The following is a 24689-nucleotide window of genomic DNA, read 5'->3' on the forward strand; positions in this document are numbered from 1 at the left end:
GAACAGTAGCTGAAATCCCAGCCAGCAGCAAACCCTCCGCCTCCCCAGCAGTCTCCTGACGGCACCCTCTCACCTCTCAGGTTACACGTGCATCTGTCCCGGGCTGTTTTCTGGTGAGCGCTGTGAGCTGGGGGACAGCCCCTGCGAGTCCAAGCCCTGCCTGCACGGCGGCACCTGCGTCCTCTCCGGCTCCGGGTACTCCTGCCACTGCCCCGAGTGGTACCTGGGCGACAGGTAAGGGCTGAAAGGGCCAGAGGGCTCCCATGGAAGGCTGAAAGTGTGACCTCAGCAACGAGCGTTGTGCGCTTCTGGAGCTCATTGCATCCACCTGGGAGCAATGCAATGCCGGGCTGCCTAAAAACAGGCGTAGGACGCTGCCAGCTGTCCTGCTGATCCCTTGATTGCTGAGCTGCACGGGATATACCTCCCCACCTGATACGTGGGTGAGTGCATGCCAAATGCCTGCAGCCCTGGGGCTGCTCGGAGCTCAGGGCAGCATCACAGCAGCTCCTCCTCCCGGCCGGGTCGCTTGGCCAGGATGGACACCGGCGCTCTGAATCAATGCCGAGAGAGGAATCAGTAGCGCAGCTCCGGGCGTTAGGTGGCAGTGCGATGATACCTGCGGTCATCAGTACTGCGGGCACAGCCATTGGGCACGCGTTGGGCGGACCAGCTCGCGCATCTCCAGCCCTGGCTGAGAAATAAAAGAATGAAAAAACTCGCAGGGCTTCTTCAGTAACAGTAACGTGGGGAAAAAAAAGAAAGAAAAAAAAAAAAAAGAAAAGCCACTTATTGCATATCCCTCCTAATATGGGAGGTCATTGCTGCTGGAAGGGATAGAAGGAAAATCTGTCCTGCTGGAGAGTGGGAAAGGGGAATACTTAGAGTGTGTGGGGTGCAGAAGGGCAGAGTATCAAAATTCAGTCTCAGCTCTGTATATACTCCATCAAACACCTCCCCAGAAGGGGCTGTTCTGCATAACATGGCCTTCTTCTGAACAGCACCGTGGTAAACGTCAAGATCTGCTGACAGCAGAGGTAATTGGCACTCTGCGCCAGGACAGAGCATCCCTGTGGCATAAAGCAGAGCTCAGAGCAGGATGCCATGTGTTGGGCCCCCCCGAGCTGATGCCTCTGTCTCCATCCCCCCAGGTGTGAGAAGCTGGCTGAGGAATGCCAGGACAACCCGTGCCACAACGCCGGGCGCTGCGTGAGCGCCCAGGGCTCCATCCGCTGCATCTGCCCATCGGACTACCAGGGGGACTACTGCACGCAGCCCATCATCACGCCTGCCATCGTGCCCACGCACTGGGCCGTGGGCCCTGAGGAGATTGCTGAGATCGCAGCAGGCGTGCTGGGGGCAGCCATCCTGGCCGTGGCCTTCGTGCTCATCCGCAAGCGTTACCGGCACCGGGCCAAGGCCCACAAGCCAGTGGCACGGGAGGACCCTGACCTGCTGTCCAAGAGCGAGTTCTCCAAGAGCGTGGGTGTGGGCACCCAAGCGGTGCCGCCCATCGAGCTCAACATCCTCAGCGACGCGGCCCACAACAATTTGGACCGGGTGGCGCCGGAGCAGCGCAAAGCCAGCGGTACCCCTGAGTTTGTCACCTTCAACTCGGCCAACGGGCCCAAGCATCGCGGCACCATTGTGTGCAGTGTGGCACCCAACTTGCCCCCGGCTCCCCCGTCCAACTCTGACAACGAGTCCTTTGTCAAGTGCACCTGGGCCAGGGAGGAGATGGGTCAGTAGCCACAGCTTGCTCTTGCTTTTATCCCTGGGGGAGCGGATGGAAGGTTTGTGAATGTGGGAGGCCAACAGTGTGGGGTAAAGACGAGAAAAACGTGGGCCAATGATGTCCAAGTCCTTCACTGGCTCTTCCCTCACTCATAAATAGCAGTATTCAACTTCAGCTTGTTCAGTTCTCTACAAAATCAGCAAGGAATGCATTAATGCATGGCCTGGGTTCCCACACACTCAGGCTAAAAAGTCTCTATAAAAGAGAAAAGCGATGATTAGAGAGTGGAATTCAGTGTGAGTTTTAGTGGCATCCCTTGCATCAGCTGCCAGAGGGATCACAACAGAGAGAAACAGCCCCAGGCAGCCAGGTCCCTGCTTGGCCTGGCCCAGAGCTCACTGGGAGCTCAGCAGCATCAAGGACAGCTGCCAGAAGGAAGTGCCCAAGTCAGAGTCATAGATCATCCCATGTTGGAAGGGAGCCGTGAGGATCACCAGGTCCAACTTCAGGTCCACACAGGGCCACCCTAAAATCAGATTATACCAGACATAGAAAGAGAGGTACAAAGGGAGAGCTCTAGTGAGTCACTTGCTCTGCCCCATCCCATCATTGTGCCAGCTTCTCGCACCCATGTGGCATGATAAGAAGTGCCTTTTAGGTACCAGTGGGAGCCCCGAAGCCCCCTTCATTCCCAAGGCAAACTGGCACATCTCCTGCAGCTCAGGCTCATGCAGCAGGAATTAGCAGGAGGAGGAAAGCAGCTCACACAGCTAACACAGCTCTGTTTCCTTCCAGTGTACCCAGCAGAAACAACCTACTGGCCGCCACGCTACCTTTCCTCTGACGTCCAGGAATACTCCCACTACGAGATCATCCAAGGTCCCCCTGCCGTGCCCTCCTCCCATCCCCCACTCCCCCCACCACCCCCTCCACCAGCAGACCCGGAGCCAGTCACTCTCTATGGGGGTTTCCCTTTTCCACTGGACCAAAGCAACAAGCGGGCACCCATCCCTCCCCGCTACAGCAACCAGAATCTGGAGGATCTCCTACCACTGGGCCCCGTGGAGACGGCAGCATCCCAGTGCCAGAACGAGTACACAGCCATCAGCTATTACCCAGCCCAGCTGGTGCAGGGTGAAGGTGCCCCTTACCCACCCGACCCCGGCTACAAGCGGGTGAGCATGCGGCTGAGCGTGGCCCAACCTTCCTATGCCGACTGTGAGGTGGGGGCCCATCCGCCCGCCCTTCGCACCCAGCCCCCACCACCCCCCAACTATGAGGGCTCCGACATGGTGGAGAGCGACTATGGCAGCTGTGAGGAGGTGATGTTCTAACGCAGGGACTCGTCCTTGGGATGAGGAGAAGCGCCGGAGCTGGCACGTGGTACCAGGGGAGTTGGCAGTTCCCCTGGCCCAGCTTGCAGCATCTCCCCCTGCATGGCTGGGCTGTAATTTGGCTGGATCCTTGTCCCTGCACTGCACACAGAGGGGAAATGCTCCAGCCACAGCCGGGACGTGGAGAATGCTCCTGGATGCCAATGACTAACGCACCTTGTGGGCACTGCACATCTCCCACCCTGTGCTGCCCGGCCATGGGGAGGAGCAGAGCAGCACCACAGGGACAGCAGTGGTGGAAGAGGCACGGAAGGACCAGCAATGGCCAAGCCCAGGTGGCACGCAGGTCATCCTGCATCCAGCTCTGGCACTGAGAGTTTGCATCAGGGCGATGGTTTGCTCAGTGGGACGGTGCAATTGGTGCACAGCCTCTTCTCCATCTGTTCCCCAGGGTGAGAGATAGGAATATGCAGCCAGTGCCACCAGCACATCCTCACTTGGCGAAAAGAAGTCCATGAAAATAAACTTAAATCCATTTCTATAGAAGAACCAAGCACCAAGGAGCAGACTGAAACCTGCTGCAGGGCACCCAGCCCCAGGGCTGCAGGCACAGAGACTGGCACAGAGCCATGCCCGCAGCTCTCTTGGCCCCCAGCTGGTGACAGCAGTACCCAGCCTTGCCACCCCCTGCAAGGGGTCCTGGGTCTGTTATATCCCAGATGGACCAAACAAACTGTGCCCATGTGGGTTCCAGGACGGGCACTAAGTGCTGCCCACAGGCTGGCCCATCCGTCCTCCTGCTTGGGATTGTATTGTTTTTTGTGAGAGGTTTACTTTGGTCGGTTGTTTGATGTAATATCTTTTTGCTGTTTCATTGATTTTTTTTGTTTTTTTTTTTTTTCCAAAGTTTTAAAAGAATTGGTTTTTTTTGTTTGTTTGTTTTTTACTATTATGATTTCATCAAATAACTCCGATTCCTTTGCAACTAGGACTGTGGCTCCAGCAAAACTCTGCCCTGAGAGCACCACCTCAGTCTGCACAGCAGAACCCCAGCACTGCACTGGTGCAGCACTTGCAAGCAAGGCCACGTTTCCCAAAGCCATAGGAAGTCACTGGTGCTGACAGCACACTGCTGCCCCAGCACCCCGCTGAGGTCCCCTCACATCTCCCAGCCTTCCTGCTCCTCTGGGTGTGGGGGAGAGAAACCCCACCTCATCCCAGAGCCTTTCCACGTAAAAAATAACTCTTATTTATTGATTAAAGTGAGATACATGATTCAGGTGCTGCAGCAGTAGGCAGCGACCCACACTGACAATATCCATAGGCACACAACACAGACATTAATCACCTTTGTATATACACAATTCCCCTGGTCACAGAGCAGCTACAACACACAAGTGTCACATTTCTGTGTCCCCTTGGTCCCGTACCAGGTCCTCCTGGTAACCCATGTGTTTCCCACCAGCCCACTGTGCTTTAGCCCAATAAAACCAAAAAACTCCACCGGACACTGCTTAACATTGCCACAGTGCCCTGTGAGTGCAAAGCGAGCTCAGTGCTATGCACCACTCCAGCAAACCCAGCAACCCCAGTGCTGGGGACACAGCCATCACACAGCTGTACCCCAGAACAGGGCCGTCCCTCCTGTTGGGACTGCCAGCCATCCCCTCCCAGGGGACAGCAGTGCCAGCCCTGGGCACGGATTTTGTGCCTCTCCCACCTGCAGGGAGCCCAGAGCCCTGCTGGCTGCTTGCACACCATTCTGTGTGCCTTTCCCCTCCTGAGTGCAGCTGCACCACCATGAAATACCCAATGGAGGATTCATTTGCTCTCATCTGCCTTCAAAAAAAAAAAAAAAAAAAAAAAAGAAGCAGCAGAAAGGCAAAGTGTGGCAAGGCCAGAGTCTGTGCCCCCAGCGTGCACCTGCCCCAATACCAGCAGCAGGAGGGAGCAGTGCAACGGGCTGCCTCCTGCTGGGATCTGCCACTGGGGCCAGGAGGGAAAACAACATGATCAGTGTTCTTATTGGGGATGTGACATTCAGTGGAGGACTGCAGATGCAGCCAGAGCGCAGCAAACAAGGTGCTGTGTTTCTGCAGAGCGTGGGCTCTGCACACCTGAATTCCTAATGCCAAAAACCATGAGGGGTATATGTGTGCAGGGAGAAAAAAAAAATGAACGAATAGAACCTTCCACGGCAGCCCTCTCTGCACGAAAGAGCTGGAAACCAGAGCACAGCAGGACCTGCACCAGCAGTGCTCACACCCAGTGCTGCTCTACATCCCCGAGGGCCGGGGTGAGGAGGCAGCTCTGCACCTCCAACCTGAGCCGAGGTTTCTTTGTTGCTGTAAAATAAAGTGCTGCGGGGTGGGGGGGGGGGGGTACGGGGGAAAATAAAAACAAAACAAGACAAAAAAAAAAAAAAACAACCAACAAACTGGCACGGAGAAGAGCAGTCCCAGAGCGATGGGATGGGGGCAATATGGGAAGGATTACAAAATAAAATAAAAATAAAAAATAAAAGTCTACACCCCCAGGATCCCCCCCTCCCCAAAGTAACTACGTACAGGAGTGTGGAGGGGATGAGTGCTGTGCCACCCACACCCCTCGCAGCCCAAACCCACCACGTTCTGCAGGAGGAGAAGGCTGAGCACCCGGTCTGCGTGCCACCACCAGCAGGGACCGTCACTGCCCCGAGGTGCTGGTGCCATTGATGACAGTAGCAGGAGTAGCCAGCTCCACCAGCGCCTCGTAGGTGCCCACCACGAAGCCAACGAAGCCAAAGAGGCTGATGAGCACGTCCTTGGCAATGAGCAGAGGGTGCATGCCCTCTGTGTAGTAGGTGGCGATCTCCAGCAGCGGGGGGAAGATGAGAGCCAGCGCGCTGCTGCTGACCGAGCCCACCAGCGAGATGACGATGTCCAGGCGGGGGATGAGGATGGCCAGCACGCCTGGGGAGGGGAGAGAGCAATGGGGTGGTCAGGAGCTGACAGGATCACAGAACCGTTTGAGTTGGAAGGGACCATTAAAGGCCATCTGGTCCAACTCCTCTGCACTGAACAGGGGCACCCACAGCTCCGTCAGAGTCCCTCCAGCCTGACCTTGGGTGTCTGTAGGGATGGGGCACCACCACCTCTCTGGGCAACCCGTGCCGGTGCCTCACCACTCTTATCATAAAAATCTCCCTTAAGCCTTCTCTTCTCAGTCTGTCCTCTAGGGGAGGTGTTCCATCCCTCGGATCACTTTGTGGTCCTCCTCTGGAGGAAATCCAACAGATCCATGTCTCTCCTGTACTGAGGACTCCACGTCTGGACACATTACTCCAGGAGCAGGACCCTGCTCTGAGCTTGGAGCTGTTGAAGCAAAGCTGTCCCATGCCACTGCTTGCAAGCTGACTCTGCAACTTTCTCTGAGCTTTGAACAGAAAGCTGTGTGCTTCCAGTAACAGCTCCCCAAGCAATTAAGGCTTTTCACTGAGCTAATGAATATATACGCTGCCGCAGAGGGCTGCACCCAGCAGAAGGGTGCTGCTCACAGAGTCATCCCCAGCCCCATCTCCCCTGCACCCCCCAGGTCTCTGCCTCACACCTGGGGAGCTGTAAAACCTCAGAGAGCCCACAAAAAGAGGAGGCGTGGGGAAAAGCCCACCCTGAACGAATGTGTGTGGTTGGTAAGCAGTCAGAGCCCCTCTGCCCCCTGAGCACAGCCTAGGGGGGAACATTTGCAGCAAAGGAAAATCCCCCAGGAGCCTCCTTCCAGCTTTCAATGAGTAGCTGCAAACTCCGCAGCATTCATGCTCCAAGAGCACCCGCAGCAGCAGGCTTTGGGCAGCACATCCTCAGCCAACCCCCACAGCACTCTGTGGGCTCCCAACAAACAGAATGAACCCCCTCCTTCCCCTAAAACAGAGCTGAAGTGCCAGCTGCAGCCTCTGCCTCTGGGGGAACGGCCGTGCTTCCCGCAGGGATTCGTTCCAAGGGGTTTTAATGGTGCTGGGTTTGAAGTCTGAGCTTGAAAGACACCCATACACCAAATTGCATCCTCTCTTTGGAAGCCAAAGCCACGATGTTCTGTGGCCACATGCTCAGGCCATGAATATTCACACAGCCCCCCAATTGCTTTCATCCTTGCCAACAGCAATTTCTTATATGAAAAGATAAGGAGAGGAGGTACAAAGGCACCTACGTCCTTCCAATACCCTGCTGCTTTTCCACCCCAAAGCAGTGGGCACAAGTGCTGCTGTCAGCCCTGTTCCCAGTCTGGTGCACCCCAACTTCTGAGCCTCTCCAGCACCAGAGAGCCCAATGGGATCTCAACTCTGTGGGGCAGGAGGGACAGGGCCCAAGATCAAAAGTTCCTGAAGCTCTGCCACGTGAGGGTGGAAAATGGCAGAACAGACACTGAGAGGTTTTTCTCCTCTCGTTTTGAGGAAATGAAAGGCAGCCAAGATCAAAGCTTCCTCTTCTCACGCGCTGAGCAATAATGGGATGAGGAAGCAACTTTGGCTGCAGAGCAGACACGGACACACAGCTCCTGGCCATGATGCAGCCAAGCCCAAACCAGAGCTACTGAGACACAGGGTCAGGTCTGTAATGCTCAGCTTTGATGCACTGGCAGCACCACGCCATGCAGGAACGCTGTGCTTCAGGGGGGCGATGCCTGGAAGCTCAGTGAAGCATCTCAGCTGTGCTGAGAACAGCCAAGACTTCATTTACAGGAATCAAAGCCAGCCAAAAATCAGACACCCCTGTGCTTCACTGAACTGATGCCCCTTAAGCTTCTACAAACTCGCTTTTCTCAGCTCAGATTTTTCCCTTTAAGCAGACAGATAGGCCAAACCTCATTCCCAACTGCTAACACCATGAGTTCGACCGAACTTCAAACTCCTGGGAGCAGCTGCACATAACAAGTTACTTCTGCAGCAAGCAGCAGGCTGTACCTTAGTGCAGAACTGGGACAGACCACAGCCCTCCAAGAGGTCTCTGAGCTCCTATAGCCACTAAAAGCCACCTGAAAAAGCCTTCCAAGCCCTCAACTACAAGCTGGAGGAGCAGAGGGTGCCCCCAAGTCTTGCTGTTCTAGCCAGCACATGGCTTTTGGGTGAGAAGAGCTCATCTTGCTGCATCTGCACCCTTCCAAAGCTCCAACGCGGGCTACCCAACGTTGGGCTTAGTACCCAGATCAGCTGCTGGGATGCATCCTACAAAACCTGATGGGACTTGATGGCTCCTCCAAATTCACTGGGACTCAGATAGCGGGACAAAGGCTCTGGGACAGGCTGCTTTCTACTCACAGGTGATGCCGACCAGGACCACCCGCAGCAGCAGGTTGACCAGCCAGCCCCAGCGCTCCGGCACACGGGCAACCAGTGGCGGGATGATGATCTCAGCGGGGACGTAGAACTGCACAGCGTAGGTGAAGAAAATCCCAAAGGAGAAGAGCAGCTTGACAGCTTGGTACAGCCTGCAAATGAGAAGGAGAGAACAGTGAGATGTGCTCCTGCGCCAGTCCAGGAGTTGGACTCAATGGTCCTTATGGAGTCCCTCCAACCTGGGAGATACTATGATTCCAAATCCATAAAGCAGAGCAGGAGCACCCTGCCTACAAGGACTTCTGCATCTCAGCTCTTTTTCTTCTGGCACAGGAAGAGCTAATGACACCTCTTGTGCAAGAGACAGCAAGGAGATAGCACAACATCCAAGCCATTGCAACATGCCCACACCTAATTAGAGGCTACAGCTCTTTGTAAGGAGCAGCAGGTCAACAGTGGGGCCAGCAGCTTCCCAAGTGCTGCTTCCCCTTGGGAAATCTCCTGGGCACAGATGCAAAGGGCTGTTTCAAAATAAAAGCAAATCATACAGAGTGGTGTTCTGCTCCTAACTCCTCCCAAGGGCACGGGGATATCTGTTATGTCCCTGGCCTGGGGGCTGGAGCCCAACTTGCTCCTTGACACAAGGCACTCATCTACATTTCTAGACACTCACGTGTGCCAGCACTGCACAAATCAATGCATCCTGCAGGGTCAGCACTGCCCACAGAGGGGTGCAGGCTCTGGCTTCCTGACAGGTCAAGGTCTGCAGTGACACAAGGTGACCGCACGCAGACAACACCCAGATACCCAAGCATTAGGAAACACCCCGACCACAGAGATGGGCAGCAGCATCGATACTGCCCGCAGCCTGCAGTACCCGCTCTCAGCCCACGACCCAAAGTGGGTGTCCATCAGCCACCCCTGAGGTGGTGATCAGCTTGAGCATCACTGAGAAAACTCCACTACTGGGTAGAACAAAGGGAAATAGCTCCTTTTTTTCCTGTTTACAACCAGGTGGATTTTGTCTTCTGGGAGGACATGGAGAAGGCAAAGATAGGCTCTACTCGGGAAAACAGAAATCGGAGAGGCAGCAGAGCTGCATCCAGAAGGGTCAGTCAGCACCAGAACAGGGGCACAGGGGGGCTGGGAGTCTCCATCCTTATTGACACTCAGCATTTAAGCGGGTTCTGCTTTGAGCAGGTGGTCGGACCCAACGATCTCACCATCCTCTCTCCAAACCACATTACCCAGTGATTCTGCAGCCAACAAAGGGCAGAGCTATCAGCAGAGTCCAGAGGGCAGCACTCAGCTGAGCACATTGTGCTCCCAAGCACAGGTGCACAGTAGCCTTGAGCCAGCTATCCTATGCTCCTCATCTCCTACTGCTTGATTAAGGGAACGTCATAAAGCAATTAAGTGCTCGAAGGCAATCTATGTTTAAGAGGTGTTATTAAAATAAAATGTAAAAAAAGAAAAAGTTCAGATTAAGGCTGGGTCTCAGTTGTGCACTGGTTGGCTGAGGACAAAAGGGCAGTTTGAATACCAAGAAGGGGAAGAGCTCAAGAACCAGTTCTGACCAACAGAAAACCCAAGGCCACATGGGCATGGAAATCCTCCTTTGCCTGTAAGTTTGGTCACTGCACACCTCCAACGGGCTGCACGCAGCCAACATCAGACCCTCCTTGCCATTCAGGATGGCACCTTTCAGGGTGAAGCAACTCTGGAGGCTGTAAAGGAGTGGTATTTCAGGAGGCTGTGGTCAGCCCTGGGCACCGACTCCTCGCTCGAGGAAGCTGTGGTTACAGAGCAACGAGGCTGAAAAGCCCTGAGTCACCCTCTATCTCAACGATTCCAGTACACGTTCACTAAATGTGCTCCTGAAGACCTCCAGGCAATGGCTGCAGTGAGGGAAGGGTGCAGCATCCTCTGCTCAGATCTCACCTGCACCCACACTGATAGATCTCTCACCTCAAGCCTTTCTGACCTTTCTGCAACTGCTGTCTTGTGCTATTGAAGAGAAAACCTGCTGGCAAAGCACTTGTTCCCAAAGCAAACCTTCACCCATCACCTCCTGAGAAACAACATGCCTGGGAATAAGTCCTCGAGGCTTCAGCCTGAGTTTCCCAGCCTCTGTCCTGGTTATTTGCCTTTAACAAGACAGATAACGCATTTCCAAGTTCAGTGTTTACAGCTTACATGAGGTGTTCTGCCAGGAAGAAACATGCACTGACACTGAAGCATTCCACGCTGAGTCACTGCAGACACAGCACTCCTGTCCTGTGCTGCTGGGCTTCCCCGTGCCCTGCTGCCAAAGGGCCACGCTGCTCTGTCCTGCCTGACAGCCCTGCTCTGCCCACCCCCAACCAGAAAGATGCTCCTAGAAACACAGATGTGAGGTAGGATCTTCCCGTAGCCTGAGTCACTTTATCCTCTTCTAAAGGGAACATAAGTGCCTTCAGAGCAGACACAGCTGAGGCTGTCAGCACTATGGGTCACCTGTGAGTAGGGGCTGGCAGTGTGACCCAGCACCATGCACAGCCAGAGAACCCATCTGGAAGAACTCCCAGCCCCCCAGGATGACCACATCAGCCTCACAAACTCAAAATCCTGAATCCTGCCTAACATTTGAACGCTAAGAGCCTCCACACTTCTCTTCCCAAAGACAGAGGAGCAGCTTGCATTCCTCCTCCAGGATAAATACAGAGCACTGCACCACGCAACCACCTAATCCAAGGGAAAAATCTAAAAGGATGTGGGTGACAGCTCCTCCAGGTGGAGGAGGACAGCTCCTCCAGGTCCTCCAGGTCCCACTCCAGGCTCACCTGGGCAAGTAAGGACAACATCCCTGGGCAGCACTCACCAGCAGTTGGGCAGGTTGAGTGTTATGCTGGCCTGGATGGCCGCCCCGAAGCGCAGGTAGCCCAGCACACCCAGGCTGATGTACAGGATGGTAACGATCGTCATCCCCACATAGAGGATCAGAGGGAACTGCCGTGGGTTCTTCATCTTGTTTTCCAGAGGCAACACCTGCGAAAGGAGCAGGAGGAAGAGGAGGATGGAATAGGAGCCCCTTCCCATTCCTCTGCGTTGCCAGCCCTGTGGAACAACCATGGGGCTGAGGGCTGCCCTCTGCAACCAGGGCTGTGCACAGAAATCTGGAGACCCCACCAGCTGCTGCCCCAGAGATGTGAATCCTCTGCTCCCAGCCCAGTGGGACAGTGCCTTACAGTTATTGCTCACAGCACAGACTGAAAAGGCTGAAACCCTTCATCCTCTCCCTGCACGTATCTATGGGCAGATTGCAAACAGGTAAGGCAATAAAAAAAAGAGGATAAAAAAAAAAGAGCAGGGACAACCCCCTGCCTTTATACTACTATTTGCTTCAAGCATTTCAGCAACTTTTTTTTTTTTTTCTTTTTTATAGCCATCCTTGGGTGGTGGGCATTTCAAGGAAAGAGACAGGGACACAGCTGCTGATGTAGCAGGATCAGAATAGGTTTTATGTGCTGCTCTACCTCCCAGCTGTGCACGTGTGTGTGTGTGTATGTGTGTGTGTGTGCACCAGCTCCAGCACGATCCCTCTGTCCTGGGCACAGCCCTCCCCAAATGCCCCTCCTGCAGGGCCCTGGCATGCTGCAACCCCATGTTTACACTGCTATCTCATATTATGAGATAAAAACACTTTTTTTCCTCCTTTGAAGGGAGCTCCGGAAACAACCCGCAGCATCTCAGTGGGCCATTATGCTTCCCACCCACCCCGCCTCCTTCCCAGCTCCTCTGTTTACAGCAGACGCAGCCAACCCGCTCCTTTTATCTTTTTGTTGCCCTCTTTCCTTTTTTATGTTTTAATAAAAATTATAAAGAAATAAAAAGAGTTTTCCTACTTATATACATTAACTATATGGTGTGTACTTTATGTGCAGCCCAAGACAACTCCCCCAGTGCGGCGCAGACCAGCCTGAGGTGGGATGCATACCTTTACAGCCTCATACACAAGGCACATGCCAGGCTGGCGCTGTGTGGCTGAAGGAAGGTGATGCCAGCAGAGAGAGAAATGGATCATATGTTGCTGTGCTATGCTTTTGCCCCAAGACTCTGAGCACCAAGAGCCAGGACCTGGCTCTAATTGTGGAGCCTAAGGCTTTGTGAAGCTCCTGAAGAGCACAGCTCACAGCACCCACCTGAGGTTTGAAGCGCACACAATGAAGTTTGACCCAGGAGACAGCCTGGAGCCAACAGCATCACCCAGAAGCTGGGCTACAACCTGAAAAATCCATCTGCAAATACAGCTGCGGTGCAGAGCAGGTGCTGACTGCAAGCCCGAGCGGGGGCTGAGCCACACACCAGGACTTACCACCCCGATGCCTTCAAAAGCAAAGATGGCCGTGCCAAAAAACAGAGGGTAGGTCTTCCAAGCTGCTGCAAGAGGCAGGGTGCTGGGATCGGGGATGTCCTGGAAGACAGCCCACATGCAGCTCAGAGCACTGCTCATCCCCACAGCTCCCTTCCCCACGGGGCAGAGGGAAAGGCCACTACACAACATCAACACCCCAACCCCACCACCAAGCTCTGCCAACACACAGGGCATCACAACGTACCCTGACAATGTACTGGTAGATCACAACAAGGCTGACGAGCATGGCCACGTTGGCCAGCATGGAAAAGATGGACAGGATCTTGAGATTCTGGATGAAGGACAGCAGCACCACAAAAGGCAGCAGGGACAGCATGTAGAGCCGGGAGTCCATGGTGGGTGTGAGGGTCACCGTCCTGTTGGAGTGGCAGTCAGTGGTGGTGCTGTTGGCAGAGGACACAACCTGGGAAAGCACAGGAATGCCTGATGAATCCCACGGTGATGGATGCTGGAAACCCACCCCAGGCCAGGCAGATTAACTCTGCTTTTCCTGATAAAAGTCATTCATCCTTCCCTTAGGCTCTTTCACCCCATAGGCACTTTCAGGCCTATGTGCTCTGTGTTCTCAGCTCCACAGAAGGCTCTGCCCCAGGAACTGGGTGGCTGAGCCTCCCCAGAGCACAGGCATGCTGCCCACTGCCCATCGCTGACAGCAGTGCACCCAGCCCCACGTAAGGAGGCAAAGGGCACAGCTGTGGTGGGAGGAACCTGACTGTGGCTGTAGAAGCACACAGGGGCAGTGATGCTCAGCATCACCTGCAAAGCACCGAGCCATGCAGGGGCTGTGAATGGGGAGGGATGTACTGGCAGCTTCCTGCAGCACAGGAGCCAAGGCAGGTTCAAGGTTTCTGTTTATTTTCTCCCAATGCTTGGCAGAAGGAAACTCATCCAACACAACCTGTAATTAAGCTCCAGGGCCACAGGATGAGGCAAAAAAACGGAATGCAAACAAGACTGAAAGAGGTTCATGCCATGCCATTGTGCACTGCTGTCCATACGGAGTATCGATAAGGCAATTAGCGAGCTGGGCTGCACATCAGAAGCACAGTGCTTCCTCTGTGACCCCATTTCTGCATCCCCTCCCAGGAAGGAGCCTCTGCTCCTCTTGGCCAATACAGGCAGCTCTGAGCCATCTTCACAAAATCGCAGGGCATCTCAGAACTGCTCAGGATTTGTGCCTTCCAAAGCAGCACCCACTACAGAAACCAAAGCTTTGTTGAGGGAAGAGCTAGGACACAGAGGGAGCCTCACCTGCCTCAGGTTGTCAGCCAGAAAGACAAAGTACACACAGCAGAAACCCAGCTGAGTGAGGATCAGGAAGAGTCCCACCACACGCCTAGGAAATGAAAAGGGCACTCAGCAAGGGGCCATTCAGAAATAGGGGCACGCCTGGGTTAGTTCAAACTCAGCTGCAACGCTCCGTTCCTCAAAGGCTGGGACGTGCAGGCCACTTCTCTTCCATGCTTGGAAAAGCAAACATACCCCCAACCAGCCCCACGGACCTTGGGCCCCCCCATCCTCACTTCCATCCCTCAGTCAGGTCAGCACCAGCTAACACTGCCACATGCATTATTCCCTCATTTTTAATCAGAGACTCACGGAATCATTAACAATGGAACAGGCACCTAAGATCCCCAATTCCAACCCCAGCCCATCCCCTCCATGCCCATACCTACATCCCTCAGTGCCACATCTCTGTGGTTCTTAAACACCTACAGGGATGGTGACTCTCCCACCTCTCTGAGCAGCAGTGCCACTGCATCAGTGCTGCTTCTGATAAATGTTTCCTAAACTGCAGCCTGAACCTTCCCTGGCACAATGTGAGACCATAATCTCTCATCCTCCCAACACTGCAGATGCTTCTCCCACCCTTTCAGTACTATACTGAAGTAAGAGCATGTCCCTTAAGGCTCGCCTGCCTAAGTGAAAGATCCCAGCGTTTCCCTCTTATTTTCCTGGTGCTGTCTGCCAGCACTGCCCCAACATCAGCTATAGCCAAGCCCTGCCCTGGGGGCAGCAGTACCTTCCCCAGATGGCGTGTGTCCTCAGCCAGGCAATGGGTGTTGACTCCAGCCCATACATCACAGTCCCCCCGTAGTCCAAAAACTGCTTCTGGAACCTGTCCAGTATGGGGAGAGAGAAGAAAGGGATGTCACTTCAGTCCCACCTGCTGGCTCCCATGGTGGCACTCATGGGTAGACAGCTGGTGATAAAGCCCCAAAAACGACTCCTGGCTGAGGCTTCACGTGGGCAGCCTGCTGCTGGGAGGCTCCAGGGAAACCCCAGGAGCCAGAGGGAAGGATGGAAGAGCTGTGGGAGGCCAGGTGCTGCTCCTTACCTGTAGCAGAAGTGATGGGCGCATTTCACCAGGATGCTCATGCAGTGCACAGCCACAACACCCATCACCAGCAGGCTCAGAGGACCCAGCTGCAAGGAAGACAGGGGAGAACAATCCCAGAGGAAGTCCCAGATATGTGAGGAACAAGCATGTTGTGGCAGTTAGGATGTCGCAAAACACCAATACAAACTGTTTTTCAAACTATCTTGTGCACTGCTATTACAAAGGAAGCATAAGCTGGATAAAAGCAAAAGGTTTTCTGGACTATTTAATCCTTTCTATTTCCATACAGGGCACAGCATGGGGAGCACACAGCAACCCCAGCAAGCCACAAGATGAGGAGCTGCTTACCAGGATGCCGGCATTCTTCAGAGCCAGGGGCAGCCCCAGCAGCCCGGTGCCAATGTTCCCTTTCAGGAGATGGATCAGGGTCTGGTACCACCTGAGGAACAGAAGTAGAAGGAATCATAGAATCACAGCCCCAGCTCTCAGCCTGTCCTTGCAGGATTTTTGGGACCCTCCTCTGGACACACTCCAACACGACCACGTCTCTTCCGCACCGAGAGCTCCGTACCTGGATGCAACACTCCAGAGGAGGTCCCACCAGCACAGAGGGGCAGGATCACCTCCCTCACCCTGCTGGACGCAGCCCCCCGCTCTCCCCCACCCCAGGTGCACACTCACGTGGTCCCGTTGCTCTCCCCAAAGCGCTGGTAGGACTCGGGCCGTGTGAAGCCATTGATGCCCGCAGGCGGGCTGCCCTCCGGGGTCACATCAGTAGAGCTGTAGTCATTGTAGTCCTCGCTGCGCAGGCGTCGAGTGGACATGGCCCCTGAGGATGGAGCAGCATCAGCAGGGACATCCGGCCCTGTGGGAACACCGGGCTCCATGGGGACACGGGGCTCCATGGGGACGCCTGGCTCTGCCACCGTGGGTTCTTTGCCATCAGCCATGGCAGGAGGGATCAACTGCTGGTAGTGCAGCTGGCAGCATAGCTGGCATTTATAGGGCAGTGTGCCCGCCCCGGCTGCCAGCCACGTGGCCCCAGGTCAAAAGTCCCAAGCACTTAATGCTGGGCTGCTGCTCCCGTTACGGGCACTCCCACGGGGTGTCCCTTTGCAGACACCCACAAGGAAACGGCCCGCATCCTGCAGCACGGGTGTGCTTCCATAGCCCCAATCCTCCTGACCTTCCCCTGCACAATTTCACTTCTCTCACTCCCTCCTTCAGCCCCCATCCGGGTTCCAAAGGACATTCCGGGACACGGGGACCCGTTTGTCCCCAGGCCGAAGGGGGCAGCAAGCAGCGAGCACTCCTCGGTGCCACCACCTCAAGGGTCCCCAAAGGCAGCACAGCGCAGCGCCCATCATCACCGCAAACCCAACCACGCCGCTCTCAGCATTGCAACCCAGCATCGTCACTTCACCCGGGGCCGGAGCAGCGTGCAGCAACCGGCCCACAGAGCAGCAACGCCAGGCTCAGGGCAACCCGGCAACGCCATAAATCACAGCGCGGCCACGTCACGGTGCCCAGGGCCAGCCGAGCGATGCGAGCAGGTGAGGATTGCGGCCGGAGTTTACACAGGGAGCCGTTCGTCATCGGCGACGGGCAAGCAGCGACGCGGGAGGGGACGCCCGTCCCAGATAACCAACCTGGTCCCGTGCACCCCGTGCGTTCCCGTTCCCCACTCCCCAGCCAGCCCGGCTGCTCTCAGCGGGGACGCTCAGGCATCACCCAGCAGCGCGCCGCTTCCACGCGTGTTTCTGCTCCACGCGCAGCGGAGATCACCAGCCGGAGGCAGCTCACAGCTGGCATCGCCCGCATGCCGCTTCCCCACGAGCCGTCAACCACCCCGGGCCCCATAAGCTGCTGCTGCCGCCGCCCCACCCCGCCCGGCCCCGGCCCCGCACCTCGCCGCCGCCCCGGCCGGCCGGCCCCACTCCTTCGGCCGCGCCGTCACGTGACAGCCCGCTCAGCTGACCGCGCCGGGCCGGCGCATGCGCACGGGGAGAAGTGAAGGCGAAAAGGAAGGAGCGGGGCGAGCTGGGAGTTATGGCGCCCCATCGTGGGCGTGTAGCGGAGCGGCGGTCCTGAGGTGCGGGGATGGACGAGGGGCTTGGAGCGCCCTCTGGCGTGAGCAGCGTATCACTGCAGCGCGTCCCACCGGTATGGCCCACCAGCGTATCACTCAACGTGTCCCACCGGTGTGCCCCACCAGTGTATCCCACCACTGTGCCCTGCCAGAGTGCCCCTGCAACATGCCTCACCAGTGTACCTCTCCAACATGTCCCACTGGTGTGCTCCATCAGTGTTTCCCACAAGCAAGTCCCATTAGTATGGTTCCACCAGCCTGTCTAACAAACATGTCCCACCAGTATGTCCTGCCAGAGTGTCCCACCACCGTGTCTTACTAGTATGCCCCACCAGAGCCCCACCAACACACTGCACAAGCAAGTCCTACCAGTATATCCCTCCAGTACGTCCCACCAGTAAGTCCCACCACTGCGTCCCTCCAGCATGCCTCCCCCCAGTGCCACCCTAGCACAGCAGTTGGCCTCATGGTCAGTCTACAGCACCCAATACCATTGCCCCCACACAGCACTCATACCCACACCACCTCCAGTTCATCCCAGCCTCTGCCCCCCCAGCACCACAAAGCACCAGCTCCACATTGTGGCAGAAAGATTTATTAAGAACCCGCCTGAAAGGAGGGTGTCATTAGGCATGGGCTGTGAGCAGGTAAGCAGGGTGGGAGGGTGAGTTCTTCTCCAAGCAGAATGACCCCATGCTGCAACTGAGTGAGATGGGGAGAGCTCGGGGCACAGAGCACGGGGAGAACAGCTGCAGGCAAAGTACTTCCCACTGCTCCATGCTGGAATTAAGGCACACACAGCGCTGGGAGGAAGAGCAACCCTACAGGGTGTTGGGCAGAAGTGATCAATGAGGTGGTGGTGATGGGCCACTTGCACCTCCAGAGCTGATACAGGCATGGGGGGGTGGTCAAACTGGTGTCAGCCAAGCTGAGGGGTCCCCAGATAGGGCCTGGGCTGCTGGTCCTGTGCTGGAGTGCAGCACCCTGCCCCAGCTCAGTGGGCAACATGAGATGAGGGGGACCTGCATCTGTACTTCAGTACAGGTGGGTGTGGACACCTGCACAGCTCACCCTGCCCCCCTCCAGCCCCTGCATTCTCCACGTATTCCTTCCTTTCCACCTTCAAGAAATATTGCTTTTCCCTGGAATGTTTTTGTTTGAAACTCCCTTGATGGGATTAAGAAAATTAAAAAATAAAATAAAAAAAAAAGGTAAGAGAATAAAAAATTGGTAGCCCAAAAGGCTGGGGATAGGCTCCAAAGCCACCCCTTCCTGGGGAGCTGGGGACACTCGTGGTGAGGTGGGGGACAGAGGGACAGTGAGGGGGGACCTTCTATGTTTGGCAGGAGAAGATTTACCATGAGGGTACAACAGGGGACCTCCTCCTGGCAGCAGAGTCTCTGACCCTGCAGGTACGGGGCTGGGCAGAGATCCTGAGCCCACCCAAAGCTTTCCTCTCCTTCTGCTTCAAGTGTCAGTTTGGGGCCACACAGAGGGACAAGGTGGTAGAGGTGCATGGACAGACAAGGCAGCAGATGCGGGATGGACACGGGATGGGATGGAGAAGGGATGAGGATGGGATGGATGGGTTGGGTTGGAGTAGGATGGGATGAGATGAATTAAAAAGGCAGCGGGGAGAGAAGAGATGCTCCCAGCCCCTCATTGGGACTTCAGGGAGAAGCCCAGTTTGATACAGGCGAGTTCCTTCCCATTGTTGCTGACCACCGCCTGCACGCGGTAGTTGCCGTTGGTCAACCAGGAGGGCAGCTCGACTTCGGGCAGGGTGAAGTCGCTGGTGGGCAGTGAGTAGGAGCCCTGCAGAGAGAGGGGCTGCGTGAGTCTACACAGAGCCTACAGCACCGAGGGCACCTGGTTGTGGGACGTACCGCCTTGAAGGGGCAGTGGCAGGGGATGCCGTAGGTGAGCAGCGGCTCCGGGCAGGACGTGCCAGGTGGGATGAGGTCGTCGAGGATGGTGCACACATCATCATAGGTGCAGCTGCCCAGCTGGTCGACGCAGGGCAGTTGGATCCAGAGATCACCCAAGGCCTTCTCCACCACCAGCACCACCTGTAAGAAGGGGCAGTGTGCACCCAGCCCTTCCCCTCCTGACCTACGGAACTTACGGGTGCCCTAATTCTGCTTTCAGTTTCTCTCATCCCATTGGTTCCTCTTCTTCCATCCGGACCCCCTGAGCAAATTTCCCCCTTCTCACTGCCCCATACAACTGGCCGGGAGGTGGCACTGTGCCCCTGACGTCCCCTAGGACCGCTGTTCCCATACCATCCCCGGGCATTTCCCAGCTCCTGGGGGGTTGTGAAGCTTGCTGCCCTCCCTCGATCCCATACTCACCTTCAGGGGGGAGGTAATGGCCGCGCTGCTGCTCACGGCCGCGCTGATGCTCAGGGTCCCCGGGATGCTGATGGGGTCGGGTGCCACCGAGAGGCTCTGGATTACGACGGGATCCTGCCTGTTACCACAGTCCTCCCAGGAAAAGCCATGAGCCTGCAGCACCAGGAAAGGCAGATCCTAAACTTTGCCCTGGATTTCTGGAGGGGCTCATCACAAACAGTAGATGACCTTCATCCATTCCAAAAAAATCCAGTGACATTTACCCTCTACGCTTCTCAAACTTCCAACTCCGTGAGCCTCAGGACATTTCAGGAACTCTCCATCAGCAAGCAATTATAACAACCCCCTTTTGTGCTCATTTTCTCCAAAACAGCGTTTCCAGGCTGTGATTTCCACCCCAGCCTGGAAACACTTTGCATGCAAAGAAGGTGAACATTATTTTTCACGCCAGCTCCAGTCACAGAGCAGGAGCTGTGAAAAGCAGCAGGAGCTGCACGCTCTCGGGGTGCTGGGGTTGGAGCAGCCCCCAGGCGAGCTCTGTCCTGGGAATTGATTCACACTTTGCACTTCAAATGGGGTTTAATATTCCCATACTCTCTGGTGCTCAAGGGAGGCTGCCGGGCCTGACTCATCCTGCTGCTCACTGCTCCTCCAGACACCTCGTGGCTCTGATGCTGAGCCAGTTCGGCGAGTGGCCGAAGGAGCCTGGGCAAGTCCTGTGGGGTAATGGAAACCCATGGGATGTCACTAAGGAGGGGGATGCAGCCTGCATGCCCTGCTGAGCACCTCGGTCAGCAGGGGGCTTGGAGTGCAAAGTGTGGAGGGAGGTGGTGCTCGGTGCCAGCAGTGCCAGCAGCTCCTTCCCCACTGGCTGCACCTTGGGCAGTCCCAGCTTCCAGGACTGGGAGAGCCAGTAGAGCAGAGAGGGTATGGAAACCACAGAGGGAAGATCAGCTGGGGCTGAAGTGGGAGGATGCCTGGGCTGTGCACCCTGAGCAAGCTTGGCTGCGGCTGCCCTGGAACTGGTGGTGGCTGTATGTCCTGGTGGGGCTGTGTGACTTCCTGAGGCTGTGTGTCCTGGTGAGGCCATGTGCCCCGCTGTATATCTGCTGCCACAGCTGCACCGCTGCCCACACAGCCTGTGTGCAGGGCAAGCCAGGACATGGGGCAGCAGCACATCCCGACTTTTGCAAGAGCCCTGAGCCCCTGCTCCTCCCCACCCGCGGGTCTGCAGGCAGAGAGGCTCCACGGGAGGGGAACTGTGCAACGTGGGTGCATGCGGCTGTGCACAGCCTCTCCTGCTGCTTCTCAGCACCCCACACAACCTGCTGACCCTCTCCCCAAGTGACATCGGCTTCTCAGGAAAACAAAAAAGAGATCTTTCCCTCCACATCACGTGAAAGTCACGCAAAGGTTCCCCAAAGCCGCCTGAGCGTTTCCCTCTGCGCGTCGGTTCTGTGTGTGGGAACCAGGGCTGCGCACCGGGAAGGCGCACAGAGGGGATGGATGGAGCCGAGCGAGAGGAGGCCGCCGGGCTCCGGCCGAAGGGATGCGGCCACACTGACATTCCTCTCTGCTGGGAGACGGGCTGAGGCCGAGCCCGAAGCTGCAGCCCTGTCCCCAAGGCGTGGAGGTATTTGTGGGCTCCGTCTTCACCCCGCAGCCCCCCTCGCTCCCCCTCACGTCCCCTCTCCCCGCAGCAGCGAGGCAGAGCCGGTTCCTCTCACCCTCCGCAGCATCCAGGAGCGGCTCCTCTCCACCAGCAGCTGCGGCCGCGCAGCACCGAGCACCGCCGGGCACAGCGCGCAGAGCGCCAGGAACAGCCCTGCCAACAGCATCGTCCGGGGGGGCAAACGGGGGGCAATGCGGGAGGAGAACGAGAAGGAAAGCAGAGCGTCTGGCAGCGCGGCGCTGGGTTACCCTCTACTTATCTGCTTGCCCGGCCCATCTCCTGATTCCCCTCCCTCCGCCCGTGCGCTCACACATTGTCCTGCCCTCCCTTCATCGATAATTTTTTTTTTTTTTTTAATTCCTCCTTTGCGTGGGTTGGTTTTGGGTATTCCTTTATTTTGCAAAGAACAGGACTGGAGCGCGGGGATGCTGGGACGGGAAGGGGCTCCCAGGCAGCACTTGGGGGGGGGGGCATTCAGCTCCCCCCGACCCCAAACCCACAGCCGTGCGCTGGGGCCGCTCCCACCCCGCACGGTGCAGCCCCCAAATCCCCGGCAGTGGAGCTGTCAGAACCCGATGCCGTGCGTGCTGCAGTGGGGTGGGGGCACGCAGCTGGAGAGTTAACCACCCACCGTTCCTGCCCGTCATTTCAGCGTTTAACCCACCCGGCCCCATCCTACTCCTCCCCCTCCGGGTGCCGCTCCCCAGCTGTTCTGCCTCCCCCCATTGGCAGCGGGACCAGGGGTGGGCAGGGGGGATGTGAGTGAGGCCGCTCTCAGCCGTTTCCCCCCGCCTTATGCAGACGCCCTCTGACCTCCCAGCCCTGGGCTCATCCCAGCCCCTGCTGGGCTCTATTTTTAGCTTTCCATCCTTATTTAGCAGCACGGCCGGCTGGCAGCACGCAGGGAGCGTGCAGGGATGGATGCATGGATGAATGCTGCTCACACCATCGACGACAACTGTCACTGATCCTCCCCGCTCTGGCTTAAGGGCTGGGAATAAATAGCCCCATTCCTGCCTGCCCTCCTCCTCCTTGGGAGAGGGGGGAAGTTATCCCCAGGATTGGTTTTCACTGTGGGGCCCCTGAGCACAGCAACAGGGATGGGGATACGTGGGGAGAGGTGTGGGCACTGCTGTGCTTGAGCCTCTGCCCCTGTCCCTTAGTCTCCACGGCAGGAGAAGATTTTGTCCTCCATCCCCATCCTTTCCCCACTTTGTTTTTCTATGTGAAACAAGAACAACAACAAAAAGAGAAGAAAGTGTTCTAATGGCAGGTTAAGCACATCTCTCTGGTAGGAAATTCACAGAGGCAGGAATGCTGTGGAATCACTGCTTTTTTCCCCAGGGCAGCAGCAGGTGTGACCCAGATCCACTCAGAAGGAGATGCTTTCAGGGCCCCATCTCAGACAGAGCTGCAGAGCTCTCCCACCCGAGCCACGAGGTCTGCACAATTCTGGCCAAACATCTTTGATTTGCATAGAAAGGAAGCAGCCGACTGATGGGCAGCAGGGATGGTGACTTCATGGCTTGTTTACAGCAGCAAAGCATGGGGGCCAAAGGGCGCAACCACAAACCTCACCAGAGCTCCAGATGCAAAATCCTATGCTGGCACTCCTGCACCTACCCCACCACAGCTGGGGCTGGAGAGAGAGCCAGGGCAGCTTGCGTAAGTGCTTCTCTTATCAATCAGCTTTGGCAAACATTTGTAAGTACCACTGGTACAGATTAACTCTGCACAGGGTCAGCAGGCGCCCTGCCTGCAGGAATTCAGCTGAGTGTCAGACAAACCTTCCCAAGTTCACCTTTCCAGGCAAAGCCCTTGAGATATCCCCAGGTGCTGCCATTCCTGGGAACATCCACTCATAGAAATCACAGAACCTTCGGAGTCAGAAAGACCTTTAAAGGCCATCTGCATTCAGCAGGGAGACATGGCATTGACTCTGTCCTGCCAGCACCCAGAGCCCAGCTGGAAAGGTGTTCAGTGGTAGAAAGTTGGGACCAACTCCGGAACAAAGGGAGCAAATCATGCTTAGGGGCTGAGGAGAGGGGCAGAGGCAGCGAGGCTGACAGGGAAACCTCCAGCAGGGACATCATCCCATGCAGGCCACACAGGAAAGGTTGGAGAAATGGAGAAATTGCTCAACATGAAGTTGAAATCAGGGAGCTTTGGGGTGGCCCCAACACTAAGTGCAAGGTCATACAGGGGCTACAGAAGCAGGGTGCTCGGGCCGGTCCCAATGCATGGGCCCCTTCCCAAGCCCCAGCTCTGCTCCCACATCTCCTGCAATGCTTCCACAGCCATGAGAAGCCCATCTACAGCCAAGCTCTGCAGCACAGGGACACCTCAGCACAACCTGTCTGCACCCCAAGCTCTCAACAGCATGCGTGCAAAGCACGATGCCAGCTGGACACTCAGCTGTGTGCACAGCCGCCTCCGTTCCAGCAAAGCGACTTCAGCCCAAAAATACACCCATCCTTTTGTGCTCACCTCTGAAATCTGGGCCAGGATTTTTAACTAACCCCAGAGAGGTGGAGACAGGCTCCTCACAGCCTTTTATCCCAGCTGCAATCTGCTCGGCCTGCCAAATAAGTGCTCTCCATGGGGATGGAGACCTGCCCCATGCGTTGCTGTGGGGAGATAAGAGCAGCGACGCTCCCGGTGGTTCCAACCATAGGACCGATGCCAGGAAGCAGCTCTGACTCACAAACTTCACCCAGGTGAAGTAGCATCTACCCATGGAGGACGCGGCATCTGGTCCCACTGGTCCCCACCCTCTGATCCCAGTGACATTTCACAACCCCACTTGGAAGAGAGGTGTTCCCACCAGGCAGGGTTACCAGGAACACCGCCTGGCAGCGCAGGGAGGCAGCACCTCCAGCACCTCCAGCACCTCCAGCACCTCCAGCACCTCCGTCACCTCCTGTGCTGGGACGGCTCCCAGGGGCTGTGTGGACAATGTCAGAATAGAAACTTGTTGACAAAAACTGGCAGTGTTTCCATACAGACATTGCCTTGTGATGGGGTTGGGACGTTTATTTCAGCAGTGCTGGGTATAAAGTTGGGTGGGTTTGGTTTTGTTTTCTTTTCTTTCTTTCTTTCTTTCTTTCTTTCTTTCTTTCTTTCTTTCTTTCTTTCTTTCTTTCTTTCTTTCTTTCTTTCTTTTTTTTCTTTTCTTTCTTTTTTTTCTCAGATCCAGACTTTTTCTTTTTCTTCTTTTCCCTTTCTATTTTTTCTTTTTCTTTCCTTTCCCTTTTATTTTCCCTTTCCCACTCCGTTTCCCCTTTCCCTTCCCTTTTCCCTCTCCATTTCCTTTCTATTTATTTTAGAGCCTTTTTAATAAAATCATCACAACCAAAAAAGTGCAGAGGAACCTGCCCTCTTTGGCAGCAGTCGTGTGACAGGACACTCCAACCCCTCCTGATCGGAGCCCATTCCCAAACCA

General features: G+C 56.0%; 3 protein-coding genes across 4 annotated transcripts in view; 1 reads left to right on the forward strand and 2 right to left on the reverse strand.

The window, feature by feature from the left end:
- FAT2 (FAT atypical cadherin 2) overlaps positions 1-3069 on the forward strand; it is a 36753-nt gene extending 33684 nt beyond the window's left edge. Inside the window, exons 21-23 of the mRNA XM_042826426.1 lie at positions 81-234; positions 1152-1741; positions 2531-3069. Of these exons, the coding sequence (XP_042682360.1) occupies positions 81-234; positions 1152-1741; positions 2531-3069 (1283 nt within the window). The remainder of the gene's footprint in view (positions 1-80; positions 235-1151; positions 1742-2530) is intronic.
- Positions 3070-4294: 1225 nt separating this feature from the next.
- On the reverse strand, positions 4295-17076 carry LOC122164489 (proton-coupled amino acid transporter 1-like). Of its 2 annotated transcripts, XM_042826566.1 has the most exons (11): positions 17043-17076; positions 15817-16000; positions 15484-15574; positions 15133-15221; positions 14818-14913; positions 14046-14130; positions 12979-13197; positions 12735-12833; positions 11241-11407; positions 8363-8532; positions 4295-6020 (listed from the first exon to the last, which is right to left on the reverse strand). In XM_042826566.1, exons 2-11 carry the CDS (start codon positions 15957-15959, stop codon positions 5755-5757), a joined length of 1425 nt encoding a protein of 474 aa, XP_042682500.1. In that variant the 5' UTR covers positions 15960-16000; positions 17043-17076; the 3' UTR covers positions 4295-5754. The 2 variants fall into 2 exon arrangements, with proteins under 2 accessions (XP_042682500.1, XP_042682499.1); XM_042826565.1 differs by lacking the exon at positions 17043-17076 and having other exon boundaries at positions 15817-16112.
- Positions 17077-17803: 727 nt separating this feature from the next.
- On the reverse strand, positions 17804-21530 carry GM2A (GM2 ganglioside activator). Its single transcript, XM_042826272.1, has 4 exons — positions 21303-21530; positions 19576-19728; positions 19111-19293; positions 17804-19039 (listed from the first exon to the last, which is right to left on the reverse strand). Exons 1-4 carry the CDS (start codon positions 21411-21413, stop codon positions 18884-18886), a joined length of 603 nt encoding a protein of 200 aa, XP_042682206.1. The 5' UTR covers positions 21414-21530; the 3' UTR covers positions 17804-18883.
- Between the last annotated feature and the right edge of the window lie 3159 nt (positions 21531-24689).

The sequence above is a fragment of the Centrocercus urophasianus genome, unplaced genomic scaffold (genome assembly GCF_019232065.1).
Source record: "Centrocercus urophasianus isolate 14NV4802_14NV808 unplaced genomic scaffold, USGS_Curo_1.0 seq_26, whole genome shotgun sequence".
NCBI lineage: Eukaryota > Metazoa > Chordata > Aves > Galliformes > Phasianidae > Centrocercus > Centrocercus urophasianus.

Coding starts and splice junctions, on each gene's coding strand:
- LOC122164489 (XM_042826565.1), bottom strand. CDS start 16,085: ATGGCTGATGGCAAAGAACCCACGGTGGCAGAGCCAGGCGTCCCCATG. Junction 14,914..15,132: donor GCCCATCACTTCTGCTACAG/GTAAGGAGCAGC, acceptor CATACTGGACAG/GTTCCAGAAGCAGTTTTTGG. Junction 13,198..14,045: donor TGGCTGACAACCTGAGGCAG/GTGAGGCTCCCT, acceptor GTGCTTTCCCAG/GTTGTGTCCTCTGCCAACAG.
- GM2A (XM_042826272.1), bottom strand. CDS start 21,413: ATGCTGTTGGCAGGGCTGTTCCTGGCGCTCTGCGCGCTGTGCCCGGCG. Junction 19,294..19,575: donor CCATTACCTCCCCCCTGAAG/GTGAGTATGGGA, acceptor CCCTTCTTACAG/GTGGTGCTGGTGGTGGAGAA. Junction 19,040..19,110: donor GCCACTGCCCCTTCAAGGCG/GTACGTCCCACA, acceptor CTCTCTCTGCAG/GGCTCCTACTCACTGCCCAC.